The sequence below is a fragment of the Onychomys torridus genome, chromosome 8, assembly GCF_903995425.1.
Source record: "Onychomys torridus chromosome 8, mOncTor1.1, whole genome shotgun sequence".
Classification (NCBI taxonomy): Eukaryota; Metazoa; Chordata; class Mammalia; order Rodentia; family Cricetidae; genus Onychomys; species Onychomys torridus.
Genome location: NC_050450.1, coordinates 19,040,929 through 19,064,088, shown reverse-complemented (window position 1 = coordinate 19,064,088; position 23,160 = coordinate 19,040,929). Strand labels below are relative to the sequence as shown.

Genomic DNA, 23,160 nt, shown 5'->3' with positions numbered 1-23,160 from the left:
CAGGGAAGCCCGAAGGCTGTGAGTTGTAGGTCCAGGCCTAGCTGGAGATGAGGCAGGGAGTGACTCAGGTTAGCTTCATGGCAGATGGAAAGAGGGACAGAAAGAGAAACAGAAAGCCAGCATCAGCATCTTCCAGGGTGCCTGACCTTGTCTGGGAAGGAAAACAACCCCACAAACAAGCGTCACAACGACAGGGAGTGGCAGGGGAGGGGAGCTAGTGAACCTGGCCTTTCTTATCGCAAGTCGGGCCCCGGGGACCCACGGGTGCATTGTCTCCAATTAGCAGCTCTCACAAACAGCAAATCTCCCAGGCAGTGGGGGAGAGGTGCCCCCACACCTTGTGGCCCAAACCTCAGACATCGGCTGTCTCTGAATTCTAGAAGGCAAGAAGGGGCCCAGCCAGAGCTGTTGGGCTGCCCTGAGCCACTGACTTCCCCAGTCCTATGTGCGTACACAGTATGATGATTTTTGGGCCCCTGTGACTTTCTGACTCAGTGTAGCCCAAGAGGCACACAGGAAGGTGTGTGCCCTGTGAAGGGGGCAAAACAGGATCAGATGCCTAGCAGCCTGCAACACTGTGATCTGGTTGGTTTCTTCTGTCCTACCTTACCTGAGCAGGAATGTGGTCTCTGGTAATGGAGGTGATGTCCAGGGCCCAGGGAGGAGGCTACTCCTGGCCACACGGCCACAGGATAGAGTAGATCAAGTGTTCCAGATGCCAGTGGTCCAGGCTCAGGTTCTGTCAATCCTTGCAGCTGAACCCCAGGATGCAGGGTTGATGTAGGTAGAGCTGCTACGGTTTCTGCTCATCTGCATGCCTGGCCCAGTAGACAGCATGGGACTGCCCCGCCTAGTCAATCCACTCTGCCAGTGACACCTGCCAAGGCAGGCCTGTGGGGAGGAGACTAGACCGTGCCAGGTGATGCTTGTATCAACCTCTCGGGCCCCGGCACAGCAAGCACCTGCTCTTTAGCCCCAGGAGAAATTCAGGCTGAGCTTGGGCTGAGCTCAGGGTTGGCAGGCACCCAGCACACACCCTCCCCTTGAGGCCCAGCCTTATTCAGGGTGTGAAGGGTGGCAGCCTGACTTCATGTGTGTTTGCGTCTCTGTGCACAGAGGTGTCTCTCCTTCTGCACATTCTGTGCACCCCTAGAGCTTCCCTATTCAAGCTGTCCTCACACAGGACATTAGGCACACAAGACAAGTATGGTGGTGGCTGGGCATGGCCATTCTTTGGGTGCTAAATCATAGTGCCATGTAGATGTGTGGGCTGTGGAGTACAGTGAGCATGCAGAGAGGCGTATATTGGACACCAATTCCAGCCTCTGAATCTACTTAGGGCCTGAAAACTGCTGCCAAGACCTCAGGGACACAATCATTATCGGTACCAGTGCCAAGATGATGGCTCCACCAGGCAAGTCTCGGAAGTGACTGGGTAAGAGGGAAGTCTGCAAGGGGGATTTCCCAGCCTACCTGCTGGGAAGCTGACTCTGGGCTGAAGTGTAGGTCCTGACTGTCCCAGGCTGATCCCTGGCTCCTGGCACCGGCCATGGGCCTACTTGAAGCTCTTTTTTTTTTTTTAATTTATTAAAATTTTTTCCATTTTACATACCAACCCCAGTCCCCCCTCCCTCCCCTTCTCCCGCCTCCTCACCTCTCTCCCACTCTGCCCCCATCCACTCCTCAGAGTGGGTAAGGCCTCCCATGGTAGTCAACAAAGTCTGGCATACCAAGTTGAAGCTCTTACTTTGGAAGGGGCTGTGGAGGGCAGGAAGGCTCCTGGGCCTTGAGGTGCGGAAGTGTGGGTCTGGAGCTACATAATCACTTCACTCAAAATATCAGGTGACCAGCAAGCTGGCTTTGCAGTCCATGTGAGGCTGGCACTGTAGTAACAGCAGACCATGGCCCCTCAGGAGTCCCAGAAGACCTGCCAGGTGGGGGCCCCGATAGGTTGGAACTCAGGTGGCTTGGCTAGTTGAGAGGGATGGGTCAGGATGGGTCTCACAGGCCTCCTGGGCTCCATCTGGACCAGTGTAGCTGACATATTGGTTTCCAGCAGCTACATTGGTGGTAATGAGGGGCACTGAAGCTCAGAGACCCCCATTCTGGAGGGACAAGGTCCTGGGGATAGATTTGAGAAGGCACAGGCCTACCCTGAGCCCCAGCATTAATCTGAGGTCAAGGACAGACTGCTAACAGCACTCTGAATCCAGTGCTGACCTGGGAACAGGTTTTGGTTAAGGAGATGTTTTTGTGTTTGTATTTGGTATCCTGGTATTGTGTTGAATCTAGCATGCTAGGCAAGTGCTCTACCACTGAATTACATGCTGGCTTTGGCTTAAAAGGCTGCTCTGGACACTGAGATGCCTGTCAAGAGGAGGTGTCATGTGGTGGGGGTCTGCACCTACCTCCAGGGCCTAGGTGGGCTGGAGGAGACTTCCCACATTCCAGCTTGGGCCGAGGCTGCTCTGCTGTGGGCTTGGCCTCCAGGGCAGTCCTAGGCCCAGGATCAACAAATGATCATATAGTAGAGTCACCTTGCTGACAAGCCACATCCTACCCCTTCCTCCTGTTTATGGCTAACTGAACCCTCCCACAGCCTTGGGAGAAGAGTTCAAATCCTGGTCTTCAGATGAGAAAATGGGGACCCAGAGAGGCTGAGTGAGTAGGGCATGTTGTAAGTGCCCTGGCCAGAGTGTCCTGGGCAAGGCCTTCAGCACCCTGTTCACACTTTGCTTGACCCAGCCTGGAGTGCGGGCCAGGCTGGCCTTGTCTTAGGAGGCCCCTCTTCCAGGAAACCTTGTCTAATTGCTCTATCATCTGAACCCTGCCCACCCTTTGAACCCTGCCCACCCCACAGCCACAGGATGAGGGTAGATGTGCAAAGGTGGATACCCCACTGGGATTCTGCAGCCTCAGCCGGGGGATATCTCACCTGGGATGGGAGCAGGTGCTAGACCAAGTGGGTAGGTATGGAGAGTCCTAGGAGACCATGAGGGTCGGTTGGGATTTTCTAGGCAGATACAGCTGTGGAGAGTTTTCTGGAGCAAGCCCTTGCCCATGACTTCTGATCTAACTTATCCTGTCATCTGCCTGTCTGTCCACCTTCCCATCTCCTTGCTCCAGGGCCTCAACTTTCCACTCTGGGCCAGGCCATTTGTGATAGTTCAGAGACATCACCTACTCTGCACAATGGCAACTCGTGGCTGGTGTACTGGTGTACCTACACCACATGGCACTTGGCACTCAGGTTAAGTCTGGCAGAGCCTGTGCAGCGTGCATTCTTTTGATCCCACTGGTTTGTCCTTTGGGAGGTAGGCCGGGTCATGGAGGCTGCAGAGGAGCATCAGCCCGGTGGGGACCCATCTGCAGCTCCTGTGCCCTGGAGGGTGCTGACCATGGAATCAGTCATGGCTTTTCTTCATGCTCCAGCAGCGCCACATCTGCCATGGGGGATTTGCTTCTTGTTCTTTATAATCTCTTTCTCTTTCTGTGTGTGAGTGTGTGTGTGTGTATGTGTGTATGTATGTGAGTGCGTGTGTGTGAGTGCGTGTGTGTGTGTGTGTGTGTGTATGTGTGTATGTATGTATGTATGTGAGTGCATGTGTGTGGAGATCAGAAGACAACCTTGTCAGGGTTAGTCCTTGCCTCTTCCACCTTGTTTGAGATAGTCCCTTACAGTCCACTGTTGTATATACAGCAAGCTGGCCCATAAGCTTCTGAGGAGTCTCCTGTCCCCACCTCCCATGTCACTGTAGAAACTTGGGACTGTGAGCCACCATGTCTGGCTTTATGTGGGCTTTGGGGATCAAAGCTCAGGTCTTCACATTTGTTCAACACATTACCCAGAGTCACCTCTCCAGCTCCTTCCCCAAAATGACTTTTTATAACAGGGTCTCTTATATCAGGCTGGCCTCCAACTTATTATGTAGCTGAGGATGTCCTTGAACTTAGGATCTTCTTGCTTCCAACTCCCGAGTGCTGGGATTATAGGTGTGCACCGTGCACCACCACATGAAGGTTTTTTTGGTTTGTTTGCTTGCTTGAATGTACTGCTGGGGTTGGAACCCAGGGGTCTATGGATGCTAAGCTGAGCTGCTTCCCCAGCCTTATTTCCTCTTCATTTGCCTTTGTGGCTTACAGAAGCTGCTGGCCTGGATTCTCAGAGACAATGGCTTTCCTGTACAAAGACAGCCCCCTTATTCAGGCACTATGCTAAGGTCATTGGTGTGTGCCTATCAGTGCTGAACTTCCTGAGAGAAGCCTTTTGGGAAGTCTTGATATATCCCTACCTGAGTGAGGTCTGGCAGGGAAGGACCCTGAGAACCACAAAGGTATGAGGTTAGCCCAGTCCCACTCCCTACAGGTCACAAGCTGCTGAGTGCATGCCTAGGGGCCCAGGAGCAGACACACTGGTGACGGGACTCAGCAGTGCCTCTGTGTGGTGATGACAGGTATGACAGCCGTTGAACTGAGGGCAGGGGCTTTGGAGTTTGCTGCCAGAGAGGTGAGCTCCCAGTGCCTGGGTCTGCAGAGACATCCCTCCAGATCACCACTATGACTAGGCCTGTGCTGAGTGAGGAACATCCTGAGGCTAAGGAAACAGGAAAAGACCTGTATCTCTCCATGGAAAGACAAAGAAGCATGTGAGTGGCTATTAAGGGCTCAATGGGGGTGGGCATAGCCTCCCAATCTACTCCAAGCTCCCCTTTTGCAGACTGGGAAACTGAGGCACCGGAAGCAGAAGCTCAGGGCCTCGTGGCTCTGACTTCCATGTAGTCTTTACCAAGATCTAGTGGGCAGTAGCTTTTGGCCTGACCTATCATGGCAGCTGTAGTCCAACCCAGAGGCACAGAAAGTCCAGGAGACATATTGTTGTGGGGAGGGACTGAGCAGGAGTCACGTGACCTCAGAGGGAATGTTGGCTTTGTGATGTCCCTCCTCCAAATGAGCACTGGGACTCTGGGCACCTAGGTTGTAGGCCAACATAAAGAGTGGCTCTTCTCGGGACCCTGGTTGAAAGCTGCTATATATAGTAGTGCTCCTAACTGGGAGCGGCCTTCTGGGGACTAGGTATGTGACTCAACTTCTGGTCCCTATTAAGAGCCCCAAAGCCCTTACTACTGGTTTCTCATTGCCTATTGGGTGAGGAAGGGCAGCAGCCATAGGATCGACATCTGCCAGATGCAGCAAGGAAGGGTCAAGGGTACCCCACATCAGATATACTTGTGGTCACTCTCAAGATTGGTCACTGAACATTTATTCTTAACCCTAGACCATACCTGCAGCTAGGGTGCTGTGGCCATGGTGTGGTGGATAGGTGAGGCCCAGAAGGCTCCCAGGAAAGGAGCCAAAGGCTGACATGACAGTCTATGGCTACGTGGAAGCCAGGCAGGTGGTGACGCGGCAGAAGCTCCAGCCAGGAGCCCACAGAGCAGAAGCAGCATCCGCCTCAGTCTTAGAGAGATGGGCATGCACGGAGGGCGCCTCTGTCGATGCCCCAACACATTCCCATGCACTGGGGCCAAACACTGGATGTAGACAGAGGAGATGGGGCCCTGGTAGAGTTCAGCAAAGGCAAAGGCATATGACAGTGGCAGGGAGCAAGAGGCAGGTTGGGCGCTGCAGGTGACTGAGTCCAGCTGGGTTAGTGCCAGGATGGCCCCTCTCAGGCACTGTGGGGCCCAGGAGGATCCTGGCTCTGCCCCTCCTGGCTAAGGGCTTGGGCAAGCCTGGGGTGAAGCTTAGGAGGCAGGAAGCTGTTCCAAGAGGAAAAGCCTTAGCTTTCCCTGGAAGAATGATGAAAGACTTGCCTACTGGACATCTGTCCCACAGCCCAAGTGCCCTGTCCTCGAGCAATCATGGCTGCCTAGCTGCTGAGTCGAGCACTTTCAATCCCCAAAGCCCAGAGGCCCTCAGTTGTCTGGCTCTAGTGCCCACTCTGACAACCACTGCAGGCACGATGCTCGCTGTGCCTCAGTCTCAGGAGGGGGCCGACCTGGCCTGGGCAAGGGGGCTGGAGGGGCTGCAGGGCCTCTGCCCTCCATCCATAGGGCTGGGGTCAGGGTCAGTCTGTAGGGCTTGGATGAGCTGTTCAAGGGGCTGAACGCAGGTATGGGGACTCCAGCAGGCATCAAGGGCAGGCAGGAAGGGGTCAGGTGTACAGGCCTCCACACACTCAGCCTGTGTGGGGATGCGAAGGTAGAAGGCGTGCAGCATCATGCGGAAAGGTTGGTCCTCCTGGTCCTCAGCCTGTCCATAAGTCAGGTCGCCCACGATAGGGTGGCCAAGGGCACTGCAGTGTACTCGAAGCTGGTGTGTCCGACCTGTTGGGTCAGGGGATGAGAGGTCAGGCTGGGATAAATCATTCTTTGTCACATCCCTACCTTGTTCTTACAGTATCCAGCAAGTTTCCCTGGGAGTGTCTTTAGAGCATGATGGCAGCCCCTTGCATTGTTTTTTTTTTTTTTTACAGTGCTAGGGTTTGAATCCAAGACCTTGTTTATGCTGGGCAAATATTCTACAGCTGTACTGTACCCCTAACTCTCTTTTCTTCCCCCGCTTAGGAATGTTTTTAGGTACATTTTAATTTTGTGTGCCTCTGTTCCTGCATGATGCTGCAGTGTACACATGTAGTCAGAAGACAACTCCTAAGAACCTCTTCTCTCCTTGCACCGTGTGGGTAGGGGGCCGAACTCAGGTTGTCAGACTTGGCGGCAGGTACCTTCATCAGCTGAGCCATCTCACTGGCCCCTTTTCTTTTTTTCTTGAAACAAAAATCTCATGTAGCCCAGTGGCCTTGAACTCTTTATGTAGCCAAGGATGGGCATGAACTTCTGATCTCCCTTGCTTCCACCTTCAGCATGCTAGAATTACATTTATGCCACCACACCTTGTTTACCCCGTCTTTTTTTTTTGTTTTTGTTTTTGTTTTTGTTTTTCGAGACAGAGTTTCTCTGTAGCTTTGGAGCCTGTCCTGGACTAGGTCTGTAGACCAGGCTGGCCTCGGAGATCCACCTGCCTCTGCCTCCCGAGTGCTGGGATTATAGGCGTGCGCCACCACCGCCCAGCTTTCCGTTTTCTTTTTTAAAGCGAGAACCTCCTGCCGGATGGTGGTGGCAGCACACGCCTTTAGTCCCAGCACTCAGGAGGCAGAAGCAGGCAGATCTTTGTGAGTTCAAGGCCAGCCTGGTCTATAAAGCGAGTTCCAGGACAGCCAGGACTACACAGAGAAATCTTGTCTTGAAAAACAAAACAAAAAAAAAAAAAAAAAAAGGAAAAAAAAAGGAAAGAAACACTGTGTTGAGTAGCCACTTTACAGGACTGTGCCACCATGAAGGGTGGGGCAGGCCCTGGTACGGGATCCATCACATCCCTTCCTATAAATCAGATGTTGGGACTCAGGACTTGAGATTGGACTGGTGTGACCATTGGTGAGAACACAGCCATCAGGACACTTGGTCTAGCCAGTGAGCTCAGTTAAACCTTCAGGGTACATGCAGGAGCCAGCGAAGATTGTTGGGTCCTAACCACTGTTCCTTGGGTAACTGTTGCCTTGCTTGCTGACCTTGATCAGGTGTCCTCCCTATGCTAATTCCCTGCCGGTTTCCTTCCTCCTGAACAGCCTACGGGAGGTTCCTTGTTTGTGTATCCTGCATATTTGGTGTAAACAGCTAGGATGCAAGAATGTAAAACATCTGTAGCGAACTTCCTCCCAGGTTCTCCCACTGTGCTGTAAGCCTGTTTTTAAGGCCTCTTCCCTCCTTCAATAAACGGCATTCGGCATCTTGCTGAGACGAATGACCCACTGTCTTGTCTCTGTTTTTAATCCACAGCCCCTCACTTGGACACAGTGAATGGGTGGTAGCGTGGGCGCTACAAAACATATTGCTATTGGCTCTGCCCACACACCTGGTATAGACCCAGGCAGGCTACTATGCCTATACCTCAAGGTCCTTTCTTGTATGACCAGACTCCTGCCCTCCCCTACCCTGGACATACCTGTGAGTGGCTTCAGCAGCACTTTGGACACAGGGTCACCAGCATACAGCCCATGTTCCAGGACCAACAGCTCTGTGAGACTTGGCTTAGGGTTCTCACAACCTGAATGCAAAGGCAAATATGAGGGTCAGCTGGGCCAGCCCTAGAGCTTGAGCCAACTCCAATCCACACTTGTCTGGCTGTTCCAATCCATGCAGGGTTCAGGCGGGAGACACGCCCATGGCCCCCATCCCAACCACTATACCGTGTGTGCCCTCAATGCACATGGTGTGGGTCCGCCCCTCTGTAGTGTTCCTGCCAATGGCATAGTTGACTGTCACCTGGCTTTCCTGGATATGGCCCCGGACCTGCCAAGCAAGGACATCACATATAGCACACAGGGCCATGCTGCTACCTCTAGAGAGAAGGATGTGGCTGAGCTCTACGTAGCCACATAGGCCTGACATGGAGCTTGGATTAGGGGGACCTGCTGGAGTAGGAGCCTTGAGTCTCCATACTGTATCTTAGGAACTGGCCAGGACTTACCAGTGCCAGGTAGGCTTTGGTGACTCGCCGTTCCTTGAAGCATTTATAAGCGCTGCCCGCAGCTGCTTTATTCAGGGCCACACACAGCGCCCCACTGGTGGAGAAGTCCAATTGGTGGCAGAACCTGGGAAGGAGCAGAGGGGCAGCAGTGGCTGGACCCTGCTGTTTTCTAGCTTGCACTTTTGTGGCAGAGTCCAGCGTCCCAGAAACCTTTGGAAGGACGGTGCAATGGGGCTCTCTGTGTTGGCTGTGTACCTGAACCCATAGCAGGTGTCAGGGTCAGCCAGCTCTGGGAAGCGGTGACAAAGCTGCTTCTGTAGGGTCAGGGTCTCCCGCCAGGTCTTGCTATCAATGCGAAGATCCCAATGCTTGTTCACCACCAGGAAGTCGCTGCTCTGGTACACGATGGACAGATTTTCCATGCTGCCAGGCTCCATGGCGGGGCTGCACGCAGGTGGGAGTGAACCTGGGGTGGGAGGGTGCCTGACCTGCCTCTCAAGCACTGTGCACACTTACTGGGCGCCAGCACCTGCCGGTACCCTTTATGCCTTTCACAAGGGGCCAAGCCAGGGGTGTCAGTTCCAGAATGGGAGTCTGGCCAAGGTCAGGAGATTCTGTACTTAGGGTGAGGGAGCTCTCCTGACCCAGATCTGGAATTAACAGCCCGGTTGTCCAGCTCACCCCTACACACTCGGTTACGGACTTTCCCTGAGCAGACAAGGAAGAGGATTGGGGCTGCTGCGCCCTGATTGGCCCTGGACCACCCAGGACTGCAAGCGCTCCCTAACTTGCCTCCCACCAGCCTGTGACCACAGGCGGACACTTTAGGACTTACCTGCAAAAGGAACAAGGGGTCAGGATGTCACTTTTCACCCTTGCATTCAACCTGGTTTCCCTACAATAGAAACCAGGTCTTGGCCTGGCTAGCGTGCAGCCCCGCCTTCACCCTGCCCACTCACTTGCTGATGGACGGCCATACTAGCCAATGGCATTCTGACCTGGAGCTCCGCCCACTGAAAGATGGTGAGGCCCCTCCCGGACGGTCTGCGCACGCACCTACTTAACTCCACCTATTCCCCCCAGTCTCCCGCATGGACGGGTGGCTGTACAGGCCAATAACAAGCATTCCTGGTCCTCTGGTTCAACCACTGAACTTATTATTCCTCTCCTCCCGCCCTTTGCGTGCGAAGACCCTCCCTGCCCCGTTGGCCAATGGTGGGCGCCTCCGGGAACGCCGGCTGTTGATTGGCGGTACTGGAGGCTTACGGGGAGTGGCGCGCAGTGGCAGTGGCGCGGGAAGTTCTGAGGGTGAGCTCGCTGTAGGAGCTGTGGTCTGGCCGCACTGGAGCCCATGGAAGACTACGAGGAGCATCTGTACGGTGTGGAGGATGACTTCCACAACCAGTTCGCGGCCGAGCTCGAAGTGCTGGCGGAGCTGGAAGGTGGGTGCGGGTCCCGGGTCGCGGCTGCATCCCGCTTCAGTCCTGACCTGCGTGGATGGGGTAGGCAGTGGCTGGGAGTTCGCTTCTTGCTTGCAGTGTGCGGCTGCTGTGAACCTCTGTCTCTGCAGGGACACAGGACCTGGCGCCCTCTGGGAACCTCCAGACTCCTGCGAGCCGCCCCCCACTGACGTTTGAAGAGGCCATCGCTGGTGGGGACACTGCCCTGCGTCCCTGCCCTGTAAGGTCTCCAGGAAATGACTGCCGCAATACCAGAAAGAATGTTCGTAGGGACCAGCCTGAGTCCTCCAGTATGTCTAATTGGGTACAGGGCACTCGAAGTCGGGGGATGCTGAGGACCAGCTTTCTCTTCTCTGCCTCTTCTTCCTGCTTCTGTCTCTGCAGGCCCCATGATCAAACGGCCCAGGCTGGAGGTGGTGAAGAGGCTGAACTTTGAGCCAAATATGGAGGAGCTCCTGTACCCTGATTCCCCTCCAGGGGACATCACCCCCCCACCGAGTCCTGAGGTCTTCCCTGAGATGTGGAATGTTGGGTGTGTTGCTTGAGGGCATGTAATTTCTACCTGGGAAAGCTGCTTGTCCCTGGATGATGCCCTGGAAGTGGAAGCCTATGGGAGGACAGAGGGGTGGGTGTGGGTCCAAGTACCCCATTGAGGGTGACTGGAGATGCCTGTCCTTCTTAGGCCCTCAGATGCTGATGCTGATAAGGGCACAATGCAGGCTTTGCCAAGTCCCCGCAACCCTGTCCTGAGACGTCCCCCTGTCTTAGAGGATTACATCAATGTGACGTCCACAGGTGGAGAGCGGGCTTTTTTGGTGCTTCGGCCCGACCTCACAGGCACTGGCGTGCAGGTGTGTGACCACAGCATGGGGCTAGCCATAGCACCGGTTCCTTTATGTTGCCAATGGGCTTTCAGCAGGTTTCAATGCCAGTTTCACCTGTCTGAATTGCTAGAAATAGGCACTCCCCTGTAGTTCAATGTTGGGAACAGCAGTGTTACTTCAGGGGTATGTGGCCTTAGAGTGCCACCCTGCACCCCAGCAGTTAGCGTTCTGCTCTTCTTCTTCCCCCACCCTACAGCTGACCTCCCTTGAACCTGGCCCTTCTGAGTGAGGCATCGCCCCTCTGATTAGGCATGGTTTTGTCTCTTTCTTTCTGTCAGCCTTTTTGGGGAAGGGCATTGTGGGTGCTCCCATGACCTGGGAGGGGGAGATTTACAGAGCTGACAAATCTGTCTCACCCAGAACCCTCTTCCGGATGTCCAGTGGCGAGGCCGTGGCCAGCTGGACCTGCTGGGTGTCCCCTTCACTTCCCTGAAGGAGCAGGTTGACAATAAGGTCAGTTTAGTGGAGTGTGCGCAAGTGTGTGTGTTGAGTCCGGGTGCTGGCTGGACTTGTCCTGACCCCCGCCTATCCTGTTTGTGCAGCGACGGCAGCACCTGCTTGAGGCCCAGCAGCTCTCAGACATGCTACATAGGTGACTTGCATACTCCCCACCCCAGGAACTCCTCTTCGTTCTTGGGCTGACCTCCTGGCATGAATGGTGGACATGGTCACGGTGGCCCCTGTGTGGTGAATCAGGACTTGATTCTCTGCAGCCTCGGGTCTGAAAGGGAGGAGGATCTACTTGAGGGGACCCCTGAGGAGGAGCCAGCCCCTGGCCAGGACACTGCTCAGCACTGCCTCTGGGTGGATGAGTTTGCTCCCCAGCACTACACGGAACTGCTCAGTGATGATGTGAGTTCTTACTCTCACTTAGGTGTGGCTAGCTGGCCTTATCAGCATGAGGAGAGGGCCAGGGCCTGATATTTGTGTTGCTGGGCCCCTGGGTGCTAAGGATGATGGGGGGACTCTGAGTGGTGAGTGGGGAAACAGAGTCGGCACAAAACTAGTTTGCTGTTAGTTGACTGTGACCTGCTGTGGCCGTTGTTAGAGTTCTAGACGTCCTAGCCCCATGGTTCTCAACCTTCCTAATGCTGTGACCCTTTAATGCAGTTCTTCATGTTGTGGTAACCCCAACCATAAAATTATTATTATTATTATTATTATTATTATTATTATTATTATTATTTTGTTTTTTTTCGAGATAGGGTTTCTCTGTGTAGCTTTGAGCCTTTCCTGGAACTCACTTGGTAGCCCAGGCTGGTCTCGAACTCACAGAGATCCGCCTGGCTCTGCCTCCCGAGTGCTGGGATTAAAGGCATGCGCCACCGCCGCCCGGCTCATAAAATTATTTTTGTTGCTACTTCATAACTATAATTTTGCTGCTGTTATGACTTGTAATGTAAATACCTGTGTTTTCCAAAAGGGGTCATGACCCACAGATTGAGAATCACTGTCCTGACCTGTCCTTTTGCTCACCCTCAGCAAGTGGTGCTAGGTTGTCCTGGGGTGAGCATGGAGTCCCAGAGGTTGGGCCAGGGCTAAGAGATGGAGGCTTCAGTGAGCCTGGGCCTTCCTTCTGAGCCTCAGCATCCTTGTCTTTTTTGAGTATGTGGGTTTGGCAGGGGCCCTTCCCTTAGGCTTTTCTTCTTAACAGTTCACTAACCGCTGCCTCCTCAAGTGGCTGAAGCTATGGGACCTTGTGGTGTTTGGCCAGGAGAGGCCTGCTCGGAAGGCCAGGCCCAGTGTAGAGCCATCCCGGGTTGGGAAGGAAGCCACGGCCCCTGGCAAGTGGAAAAGCCATGAGCAGGTGCTGGAGGAGATGCTAGAAGCTGAGCTGGACCCCAGTCGGAGACCCCGGCAGAAGGTAAACCCCACTTGGACCTGTGTGAACACAGCTCAGCTTGGGGCTTTGCCCTCAGGTAGCTGGTGCTATTGCAATAGTCTTTTGGGGGTCCACGAGGCATCTTTAACTTTTCTAGAGTCTGTGGGTATGATAACATCAGGGTTGGCATCAGTGCCAATGTTGTGAACTTGAAGTTGAATCCATTCTCCTAAGGGTTTAGATAAAGCCAGCACTCCTTGAAGGCTCCCCTCCCTCGACAACAGGATGGTGGCCGGTGGGGAAAAGGAATGGGCCCACTGGGTGGCTCTTGGGTTTCCTGTCAAGTGTCAACATAACTTGCCTCCTCGGGGTTTTCTCTTACTCTGAGTGTCCTGGGTGTTCTCATTTGATGGCGGGTGTGGGGAGCAGTGATCAACCTTGTTTCTAGTCCTTGGCTACTGGCCAGGGGCTCCCTGGAGGCTAAGGGATCAGCAGTCTGTCCTCTACTTTGACTATAGGTGGCACTGCTCTGTGGCCCTCCAGGGCTAGGCAAGACCACACTGGCACATGTGGTTGCCCGGCACGCAGGGTATTGCGTGGTTGAGATGAATGCAAGGTGAGTGGAAGAGAAGGCCCATGTCAGGGGCTTCTGTGAGACTGAGCCTCTGGTGCAGCTCTAAAACCCTGGCTGGTGGGTGGGGCTAGGGTCTTGGATATGTATGCTGGGGTTGGGACATGTCCTTCATTGCTCACTGAGCTTGGTGGTAGCTAAATCCAGTGGGAGCCTCACGGCGTCCTGCTGGGATGCTGGCTGCTACCCGTAACTCGTCTTGGCCTTGCTGTTCCAGCGATGACCGTAGTCCTGAGGCCTTCCGTACACGCATTGAAGCAGCTACGCAAATGGAGTCGGTGCTGGGTGCGGGTGGGAGGCCCAACTGCCTGGTTATTGACGAAATCGACGGGGCTCCCACGGTAGGCCTCCCTGCCGCTGGGGTGGGTAGAAAGGTTGGGTGCAGCAGGGCTTTGGCTCACTGACCTCTTCCGTGTCTCCCTGAAGGCCGCCATCAATGTTCTCTTGAGTATCTTGAATCGCAAGGGTCCACAGGAGGCAGAGCAAGGGGGCCCCACTGTACCTACAGGGGGTCGGCGACGCAGGGCCGAGGGGGGCCTCCTAACAAGGCCCATCATCTGCATCTGCAATGACCAGTGAGTGCAGTGGTGGGACTGGGCCTTCCTGGGCAGAGGGTCCCCTGGCTTGGCTCCTGTGCCTGTCCCTGGTGTGGTGACGGCAGGTCCTGTCCTACAGGTTTACACCTTCCTTGAGGCAGCTGAAGCAGCAGGCTTTCCTGCTCCACGTTCCGCCAACTCTGCCCTCCAGGCTGGTGCAGCGGCTGCAGGAGGTCAGCAGGGCAGGGAGGAAGCCAGCTTCCAGTGCGAGATGCAGCCTCTCTCCTGACCTCCCTTCCCACGTTCCTTCCCCTGGGCACCCTGGTGTTCTCACATTGGCTGTGGCGTTGATCTGTCAGGTGGTAGCATAGGCCTGTTGTAGGAACTGTACTGCACTCTGGCTGCCCCAGCACAGGACTGTTTACCTGTGTCCAGGGAGCCGGGCTGTGGCCACAGGGTTGGCTTTGAGGATGTGCTAGCTAGACTGGGCATGGGTCCTCTCGGCAGTGGTAGACACTCTGGTGCTCACCCCGCCTCTAGATCTCCCTGCAACATGGCATGCGGTCTGACCCGGGTGCACTAGCCGCCCTCTGTGAGAAGACTGAAAACGACATCCGTGCCTGTATCAATACCCTCCAGGTGGGTACACGGCTTGGGTGAGGCAGGGTGGGGTGAGGTGGCTGCTGCTCACTCCACCCTTTGTCCAGTTTCTGTATGGGAGGGGCCGGCGGGAGCTGAGCGTGAGGGATGTGCAGACCACCCACGTTGGCCTGAAGGACCAGCGCAAGGGGCTATTCTCTGTGTGGCAAGAGGTGTTCCAGTTGCCCAGGGCTCAAAGGTAGGTAGTCCAGGAGGTATGAGTGGGCCAGCCTTGTTCTGGATGCTCCTGGTGCCTAGAGCCAAGACACAACCCGATCGTGCCAGGGCTCGGGGTAGCCGTTTGGTCTCAATTGTGTCCTGTGGGTTGGGGCCCAGTTAATTTCCCAAGGGGAGTTGCCTAGAGCCTCCTAAATCTGTGGCCCCAGAGGGTGACCTTCCCTGACCTTCCTTTAGTTAGTCAGAGCAGAGTCTTTTGCTTCAAGATGGCTCTGCATAGAGATTCTTGTTCCTTCAGAGTGAGGTAAGACAGGCCAGCCAAGGCTTCACTCTGAACATACAGGATGTGGCTGGGATGGCTGGTGGCATCTTTGCCTTCAGCTGGGCTTGGCCCCAGCCTCAGCGCCCTCTACTTGTAGGCGACTCGTGGGCCAGGACCTGATCCTACCAACTCAAGCTCTCCTGCTCAGTGACGGGGACAAGGGCTCCCTGACCCTTGCCTCCCAGCGCTTCTACCATCTCCTCCGTGTGACTACCTCTGCAGGCGAGCATGAGAAGGTTGTCCAGGTACTGGTGCTCATTCCAGCTCTTATGAGTCTGGTTCTAACAGAAGATGCCCTGGGTCTACTCCAAAGTAAGGGGTGGATGGGTGTCCCGCATCCAAGGGGATGGGAGGACTAAGGACAGGGGCCGCAAGGAAGGATCCTCAGACCCAGGAGGGTAACTACAGGAATAAATTTGGAGGTGACAGGAGGCAGAGAGCTTAGGCATTTAAGGGTAAATTTTAGGGATCCCTGTGAGGACCCCATGTTGGGGTCTGGGGCTTAGAGACACTAAATTCTAGATGGAGGGTGCACGTGGTGTGGAAAGCAGGTAGGGAGAGGTTTGGATTTGAGCAGATGACATCGCCTCCATCACTCCCCAGAAGCCTGGCTTAAGCTGCTTTCAACTCTAAGCAGCTTTGGATTAGCAGTTGGGAATCCGCCGACAATCTGGAAATCTGCAGTTTGGAGGGGCTATGTGGTGTGGCCAGTGGGAACTGGACTCCCCTGGGCCAAGTGGGGGCTGCTGTGCCCTGGCTTCTGAGGACGTAGCTTTCTGCCACTTCAGGGGACAGGGGACCTTGTGAGCCTCTAGAGGCAGGGGGTGGGCCATCCTCTCCCCCTGAGTCAGGATCTTTCTTAGACAAGTAGATCCTTCCCTGGATAGGCAGCTGATCCTTACACCTTGGACTTGACAGAGCAGGAACTAGAGAAAGGATCCTGAGGCTGATCCTCATGCAGCGGGGGGATGAGGGGGTCAGAGGCTCTGGGCCTACCCGCTCCTGCAGGGATTCATGGCCTGCTCGCTACCCTCAGGGCCTGTTTGACAACTTTCTACGCCTTCGGCTTCGGGACTCCAGCCTAGGCACCGTGTGCTGTGCCCTTGACTGGCTGGCCTTTGATGACCTGCTGGAGCAGGCTGCCCACCATGGCCAGAGCTTCCAGCTGCTGCGCTACCTGCCCTTCCTGCCTGCCGCCTTCCACGTGCTCTTTGCCTCCAGCCACGTGCCACGCATCACTTTCCCCAGCAGCCAGCAGGAGGTGTGTCATTGGCTGCATTTGTACTTAGGGTCGGGCGCAGGGGGGTTCTACTCACCTGGCCCTAGCTAACTTTCTGTCCTAGGCCCAGACCCGGATGAGCCAGACGAAGAACCACATCCAGACCTTGGTGGCAGGTATGGCACCAGCCACCCGTAGCAGGGCCACACCTCAGGCTCTTGTTCTGGATACCCTCTGCCTGCTCCTGGATGTCCTGGCACCCAAGCTGCGCCCCGTGAGTGTCAGATTTGGAGGAAAGGATGGAGTTTGTGGCTGAGGTGGCTCCTGGCATTGCTCACTTGCCCCTTCTGTGCCCGCTTGAGCCTAGGTGAGCACACAGCTGTACAGTGCCCGTGAGAAGCAGCAGTTGTCCAGCCTTGTGGGTACCATGCTTGCCTACAGTCTCACCTACCACCAGGAGCGCACACCTGATGGGCAGTACTTCTACAGGCTGGAGCCGTGAGTGCCCTTGTGCCTGGGGCAGGGGGACACCTGGAGACTTGCAATGGAAGTGCCAGAGCCAGTGTGGTCTTGGTGAGGCGTCCAAGGGGTTGTTAGTTACAGTATAGGTTTGGCACAACTGTGGCTGGCACTGTGCCCCACCCCAGGTCAGACATAGTTCTTAGATCCAAATTTCAGTGTAGGGTTCATAGAACCTCTGTCCATCCAAGGTGGATAGTCTTCCATGTCTTTGTGTCTGCTGCTCCTTGGGGCTTCAGAGGGCTAGAGTGGCCTGAGGCACAACAGCAGTGACCCTGGCGTCCTGCAGTTCCAGTGAGGCCCCCAGTGTTCCCACCTGGTCTTACTTCCTCCCTGCAGCCCTCTGCATGTTCTGTGTCATCCCACTTATAGTTGGGGGGACTGAGGTTCAAAGTAGTTAGTCTTCAGCCACCACTGGATCAGGATGTAGTAGTACCAGGATCTCCCCCTACACCCAGGGTCTCAAACTTGGTTTGTGGGGTTGGTGTAACAGGTGGACCCTGGCACTGCTGACCGGTACCCTGATATCTTGCCTCACCCACCTGGTTAGGAATGTGGAAGAGGTCTGCCGCTTCCCTGAGCTGCCTGCCCGCAAGCCCCTCACCTACCAGGCTAAGCAGCTTATTGCCCGGGAGATTGAAATGGAGAAGATGCGGCGCGCAGAGGCTTTGGTCTGGGCTGGAGGCCGCCCTCAGGTAAGCTTGTCCCCTGGTGCTGAGAGAGCATATTCTATCAGTGGTTTGGCCCTGACCAGCCAGCGCTCATCACTCTTCCCTTCAGGTGGACGAGGGTCCCTCAGGGCCTGCATGTCTGCAGACGGACCGTGGGGAGAAAGGGGTGAGGCAGCCTGCCCCACGTAACCATGAGCAACGGCTAGAACACATCATGAAGAAAGCAGTCGTGCAGGAGCAGGTGTGTGTGTGGGGTTGGGGGGGGTAGGGCTGGGGCAAAATAGTGAATGGTGGGTAGGGCTTTCTCCAAGTCCCAAGGACCCACCTGTTGCTCCCAGACAGTGGGCAGTGGGCTAGGAGAGGCACTCCTAGCTACAGGCCTTGCTCTGAGGCATTGAAGTCTCCTCTCCCATGGGAAAGGCCTGGGTGTGCCCACTTGCCCACCTACCAGTCTGATGGCCCCTCTTCTCTGATAGCCCGAGAGGGACTTCTTTGGACGTGTGGTCATCAGGAGAGTGGCAGTCCCACGCAGAGGTGTGTATGGCTCACAGAAGGAAGGGGGGTGGGGTGGGGACATGGTCTGGGGTCTGTCTGCTGAGGTGCAACCCTTTGGTCCCTGCAGAGGCGGAGGCCCCAGAGAAGGACACAGATGATTGGCGCATGGGTGTGGCAGTGGGCAGGAGTGAGGTGTGGTTCCGGTTCAACGAGGGTGTCTCCAATGCTGTGCGGCGCAGCCTGTACATCAGGGACCTTCTGTAGCCCCACTGCCCCAGGACATCAGATCACACTGACTCCCACAGGGAATGTACAAAAGCCAAGACACCTGGAGACGTCTGTTTATAAAGTCACGCCTTACACAGAGCGTGGGTCAGGCTCATAAGATGGTACACTTGGCCTTCTCTACCCAAGGGTTGTTCTTCATCAGGTCAGGGTTCAGGAAGGGGTCCTTGGGGATCCCATCCTCGATCCACTTGAGAAGCCTGTGAGCAGGGAGTTTCAGTGAATGTCGGTCATTCCCATGGCACCTGCCCACTGGGGTGTGAGGCCCGGGTTAACACAAGGGACAGTGGCAGGGCAGGCAAACGACACACATCACAGAGCACTCACTCGGGGATCGTCTTGGAGGACATCTCCCTCTTGAAGGCCAGCTGGTACTTGAGGCTCTCCACCTCCTTCTTCATCTGGGGCACATCCCACTCCTCCATCGCGTCGGGGGCGTCGGAGGTAGCCAGCCTGAGGCTGGTGGGCAAGAGAAGCAAAAGAGCTTGGTCTGCAACCCCAACCCCAGGACAGAGGAGAGAGAGTCCATCTGCTCCTGGGGACTGCTACCCATTGGACAATACCACCCACTGGCCTTTCCTGAGGTCTGCAGTGATGATGTTGGGGAGCTAGGCCTGGACAGTGCCACAGGGACCTAGTAACGAGGCCCCTGGGCCTTCTCTTCCCAGTGGAGCTGATTAGCTGTAGAGCAAACTTTCCGTTCTTGGCAGGGCGAATGAGCCTGACAAGGCCCAGACCTGGATTTGTAGGACAGCCTCATCCCTGCCTAGGGAGACAGCAAGATGGACTCCTGAGTATCCAGAGCAGTTCCCCACCTCCATCTTCATTCTGGTCCCACTTCTAACTCAGACCCTGAGTAGGGTGTAAGGGTGGGATGAGGGCCCTGAGAGGCTGGGTGCTGCCTGGCCCTCCTGGGTGCCTGTTTTGCATGGATAAAGAGGCCAAGTTAATCTTGGGGCTGGGAGGATTTGGCTGCAATTTGCATGTAGGGTGGAGTATGTGCAGAAGGTCTGGGGATACAGGCCCTTCAGTAAGCCCAGGACTTGGGAGGTGGGTAGCTTCCTGAGACCACTGTTTCCAGACAGACAGCAGTCAGTGACCTGACTGGGGAGAACTGTCAGTTTGGGCACAAAAATGGGCCTGCCTTTACCCCTCCTTATCTCGGTGCACTCCAGAAGACCAAGTCACCGGTTCTCCCTCCAATCACAGCTTCCTCGACCTTGAGAGGGGTCTGGCACCTTGTGCCTGGCAAAGCCTCTACCACGGGATACTGCAGCTAAGCCGGCCTTGGGGAGAGTCTAGGACCCGGTGATGGTACAGTCTCTAGAGTTGCCCATCATAAGGGGGTACTGGGAGGGCTCCTAAGGAATGGGTGAGAGGTTGGATGGGCTAGTATCTCCGGGTGTATGCGGCCGCCTTCAGAGTACCTTTCCCAGAGACCCCAAGTTACAGTGCCCCACCCTGCCAGGTTCTCCCGGGCCACACATGCCGACAGCCACGTGGGCGGAGGACCAGCTGCGGGTCCTCCACGAATGGGAGCATCTGGGCTGGGGGCATGGCCCACCACTGGCCCTACCTGCGCTGCTGCAGCCGCCGGAGCCCGGCCGCCGGTGCACCCCGAGACGCCCCCGGCCAGGCGCACGGCGGCGCACACGGGCACTGCGGGCGGCGCGCACGGCGCAGGACACACGCGCCCCCGCCGCGCAGCGATCGCTCCTGCGCCGCTGGACTCGATCTGTCGGCCGCCCCGCCCCTGAGGCCCCGAGGCAGTTGCCCTAGTCCCCAGGAGTTAGGATTAGACCGGGGGTGGGTATCCACTTAGTCAAGACCTAGAGCCCTGGGGTCTGTCGTCCCCCCCCCCCCCAGTGTGAGGGTTCTGTTCATTGGACTTACTTTTGAAGGAGACAGCAAAAGCAGAGATGACAAGGGCCGAGGGATGTGTGGAGTGAGGCTGGGTTGTCCGAGCCAGGGGAGCCCAGGCAGGCGCCCCGCCCACTCTTGCCACCTGGGGCCTTGGCACCGCCTTCACAGGGCTGGGCTGACCCCAAGAGCTCCCTGGGCTGCGCTCTCAGCCTCTACAGGCCTCCCCTGGGGTGGGACATGCAGCGGTGGGGCCAGTCTTTCCTTGGTCAGATAGGACTGCCCACTGGCTGGGTTCTTGGACTGTCCTGTGACGCTGGGACCAGGGCCCTAGTGGGCAAAATATACCCTACCCATTGAGGCTTCTCTGGTCAGGACCCTCTTATGCTACCAGCCGGCTGGAAGAGGGGCAGGGGCCGAACACTGACGCACCATGGCCTTTGCAGCCCACTGGGTGCTGGTGACCTTCAGTGTTGTCCACTTATGGTAGGCTAGGAAACGTCCTGCAGAATCCCAGGACATGAGCCTCTCCTGCAGGGGCTCAGGACTCCATAGCGCCCCTTCCTTCATTCCAAACAGCTACCCTTTAATCTGCTCAGGACTGGACATGAGTGACTCCCACACTGCAAAACCTGATGCTCTGGGAAGTGGGTAGGCCAGTTTCTTAGCTGATGCTGGATGGCCTCTGGGACCCCTGAGGAGGAAGAGTACTTCCTTAGCTACAGGACTGAGCCCTGTGCCCATCAGCCAGCTGCCTACTCCTCAGAGACTGTAATAGGGCTGCAGTAGGCTAGTCCTGCCTTCAGCTTCGAAGGGTAGCTCCTCCCTTCCCAGGGTCACTCTTGTCAGAGTTACACTTCACAAGCTCTTGGGGAAGCTCTACCCTGGGGACCTTCTTGTGACGAATGCTGCAGGCTGCAACCTGGACAGGGGGCCCCAGGCAGCAACAACAGCCTCCGGGGGAGGGGCAGACCAGGTTGGAGCTCGGGAAAGGCAAGCCTGCCCTGCCAAGTACTCTGGTTCCTCTGTGGGCTGGAGGTCTATTGAACGGCCATTCTGCCCTTTACCTGGACAACAGGATCGGTCAGGGTTAGAGGGACTGAAACAGTTCAGAAGCCCCCACTGCTCAGCCTGCCCAGGAGATGGCCTGGAACCTTGCAACTATGATCAAGGGTCGGAGAAGGTCCCTGTGCCTCGGACTCCCAGGACCATCACATCAGTCACACAGCAGGTTTTCCTTGTGTGTCCCGCGAAATGGGGGTAACCGTGCTTCCCTGGCCCCTGACGAGCATCAACATGTGGCATCTCTGGAACTGGGGCATGCTAGGGAGCAGATTATTTATCATGGATTTTAGGGGTGGGGAGCTTAAGGCTAATGGTACCAGGTCTCAGGCAGATGGCAGCTCTTCCTGGCAGGGTGGAAGGCAGTCATATATCCTGGGACCTGTGTGTATCCTCCCTCCTTGGACCTTTTGTGTGCTCCTGTAACTGGGTGAGCATCCTAACATTTAGGTTACTGTGGGTGTCTCCTTGTGGCAGGAGAGAGTCTGGGAGAGCCACCAGAGAGTACAGTGACAATGGGGAGAAAAAAGGGGGCTAGCCACTCCAGGGCTGCAGGACAAGGTCACCTCCAGAAGGCTCCATGGTGCCTACATTCACTGGGATGAGGTAATGTTTCTGACTGGGCTCCAGTGGGACAATCTGAACCCTCAGGTGAGTCCCAGGCCATTGGGGAGTTCCTGTTGCTGAGGACAGCAGGCAGTGGGCCCAACCTGCCTTAGTGTCTCCTAACCAGTTCTAGGGCTCTGGACTCTGGCTTTATGCAAATCTATAATGAGATTTGATGCCCTCTTCTGGCACGCAGGCAGACATACAGACAGAACACTGTGTATATAATAAATAAATAAATCTTTAGAAACAAACAAACAAACAAAAACCAGACACCATCTATTCTAAACCTGAGTCCCTGTCTAGGCTACAACAGAGGCCTTCTGATTCCTTAGTTCCAACCCTCCTGCCCAAGCTGGACTTGAAACTTCCTGAATGTCCAGCCCAGCTCTCTAAAGCAGGATGCAGCCTGGAGGGGGGTTGATGCTAGGCCACAGTAGTGACATGCTATGAAAGTTTTGTGAAAGACGCTGGGTGCCGTGGCACATACCTTCACTCCCAGTCCTTGGGAGGCAGGAGGGTCTCTCAGTTTGAGAGCATCGTGGTCTAGATAGCGAGTTCCAGGCCAGCCAGGGCTCTATAGTGAAACTCTCTGACTCAAAAGAAAAACACCCCCCCCCCAAAAAAAAAAGTCTGGTGGAAAGAGGACTTTCAAAAAGGAATGTGGTATTCTGCTAACCAACAAGTGTTATCAGCTATCCCTTGGGCTCTTTATGAAATTGGGGCATTAACTGGGCCGTTGGGCGAGCATACACAGGGTTCCTTCCACTGGCCTAGAAATGGCCTCCCCAGGCTAGAATGCTCCTAATAGGAGCTGAGCCATAGCCAGGCCTTGGCCAATTTGTCCTGGCCCAGCCAAATGTGGAGGCCATTGTGATGATTCTGGTGTAGCCAGGGCTGAGCCGATTGCTTTATCGTTAAGTCCCCAGGTGGTGGTGGTGGTGGTGGTGGTTGTGACGGTGGTGGTGGTGAATAAACCGGACAGGGAAGCATTTCAGAAGCTCCATGCAGAGGACAGCCCCTAACCCCCACCTGGTTGATTCTTTCAGAAATAAAAGTAAAAGGTCCAAGTAAAATGTCCAAGCCAAGAGGAAAGAACTCAGGTTGGCCATTCTCCATCCACTGAGAAGGCTGAGCATGTGACCTGTGACCCTACAGGCTATCAGGATCTGTGAAGCCCCTTTATGGGGGACATGGTAACAGAAGCTGAGCCAGAGTCAGGCCTTTCAGTTAACCTTGTCCGTATCCCTGCAGGTCACAGAGGCCAACACAGGGATTGGGGAAATGCTGCTTCATGTTAAACAGCTCTTAACAGACTAGACGGCTTTTTATAGCATCTTAGAAACCATAGAAGTGAGTTTCAGAAATAATCTAGACAGCTACAAGAGGCACTGTCATGTTGAGGAGATGGCCCAGTGATTAAAACTCACCTTGGGTGAGGATGGG

General features: G+C 55.5%; 3 protein-coding genes across 4 annotated transcripts; 1 reads left to right on the top strand and 2 right to left on the bottom strand.

Annotated features, from left to right (window-relative positions):
* Nucleotides 1-5,238: 5,238 nt before the first annotated feature.
* Rpusd1 (RNA pseudouridine synthase domain containing 1) lies at nt 5,239-9,534 on the bottom strand. Its single transcript, XM_036196768.1, is given in 7 exon segments — nt 5,239-6,017; nt 6,019-6,326; nt 8,002-8,103; nt 8,246-8,348; nt 8,527-8,650; nt 8,782-8,992; nt 9,362-9,534. Coding segments are annotated over 6 exon segments (921 nt in total). The 5' UTR covers nt 8,964-8,992; nt 9,362-9,534; the 3' UTR covers nt 5,239-5,915.
* Nucleotides 9,535-9,603: 69 nt separating this feature from the next.
* Chtf18 (chromosome transmission fidelity factor 18) lies at nt 9,604-18,267 on the top strand. The gene is made up of 22 exons (XM_036196767.1): nt 9,604-9,968; nt 10,097-10,276; nt 10,371-10,518; nt 10,669-10,837; nt 11,231-11,323; nt 11,413-11,462; nt 11,584-11,722; nt 12,525-12,734; nt 13,211-13,308; nt 13,541-13,664; nt 13,750-13,898; nt 13,999-14,092; nt 14,400-14,498; nt 14,567-14,697; nt 15,095-15,242; nt 16,034-16,258; nt 16,341-16,490; nt 16,584-16,714; nt 17,286-17,430; nt 17,516-17,647; nt 17,883-17,940; nt 18,029-18,267. The coding sequence occupies exons 1-22, from the start codon at nt 9,878-9,880 to the stop codon at nt 18,163-18,165; spliced, it is 2,901 nt and encodes a 966-aa protein (XP_036052660.1). The 5' UTR covers nt 9,604-9,877; the 3' UTR covers nt 18,166-18,267.
* Nucleotides 18,208-20,183, bottom strand: Gng13 (G protein subunit gamma 13). Of its 2 annotated transcripts, none has more exons than XM_036196770.1 (3): nt 20,080-20,183; nt 18,514-18,645; nt 18,208-18,386 (listed from the first exon to the last, which is right to left on the bottom strand). In XM_036196770.1, the coding sequence occupies exons 2-3, from the start codon at nt 18,609-18,611 to the stop codon at nt 18,281-18,283; spliced, it is 204 nt and encodes a 67-aa protein (XP_036052663.1). In that variant the 5' UTR covers nt 18,612-18,645; nt 20,080-20,183; the 3' UTR covers nt 18,208-18,280. The 2 variants fall into 2 exon arrangements, with proteins under 2 accessions (XP_036052663.1, XP_036052662.1); XM_036196769.1 differs by lacking the exon at nt 20,080-20,183 and adding an exon at nt 19,763-19,870.
* Nucleotides 20,184-23,160: the final 2,977 nt, after the last annotated feature.

Excerpts from the sequence above, each read along its gene's own strand:
- Chtf18 (XM_036196767.1), top strand. The coding sequence starts at position 9,878 with ATGGAAGACTACGAGGAGCATCTGTACGGTGTGGAGGATGACTTCCAC. Across the intron at positions 12,735-13,210 it reads GTCGGAGACCCCGGCAGAAG|GTGGCACTGCTCTGTGGCCC; the intron begins GTAAACCCCACT and ends CTTTGACTATAG. Across the intron at positions 13,665-13,749 it reads AAATCGACGGGGCTCCCACG|GCCGCCATCAATGTTCTCTT; the intron begins GTAGGCCTCCCT and ends GTCTCCCTGAAG.
- Gng13 (XM_036196770.1), bottom strand. The coding sequence starts at position 18,611 with ATGGAGGAGTGGGATGTGCCCCAGATGAAGAAGGAGGTGGAGAGCCTC. Across the intron at positions 18,387-18,513 it reads TCCTCCAAGACGATCCCCGA|GCTTCTCAAGTGGATCGAGG; the intron begins GTGAGTGCTCTG and ends CCCTGCTCACAG.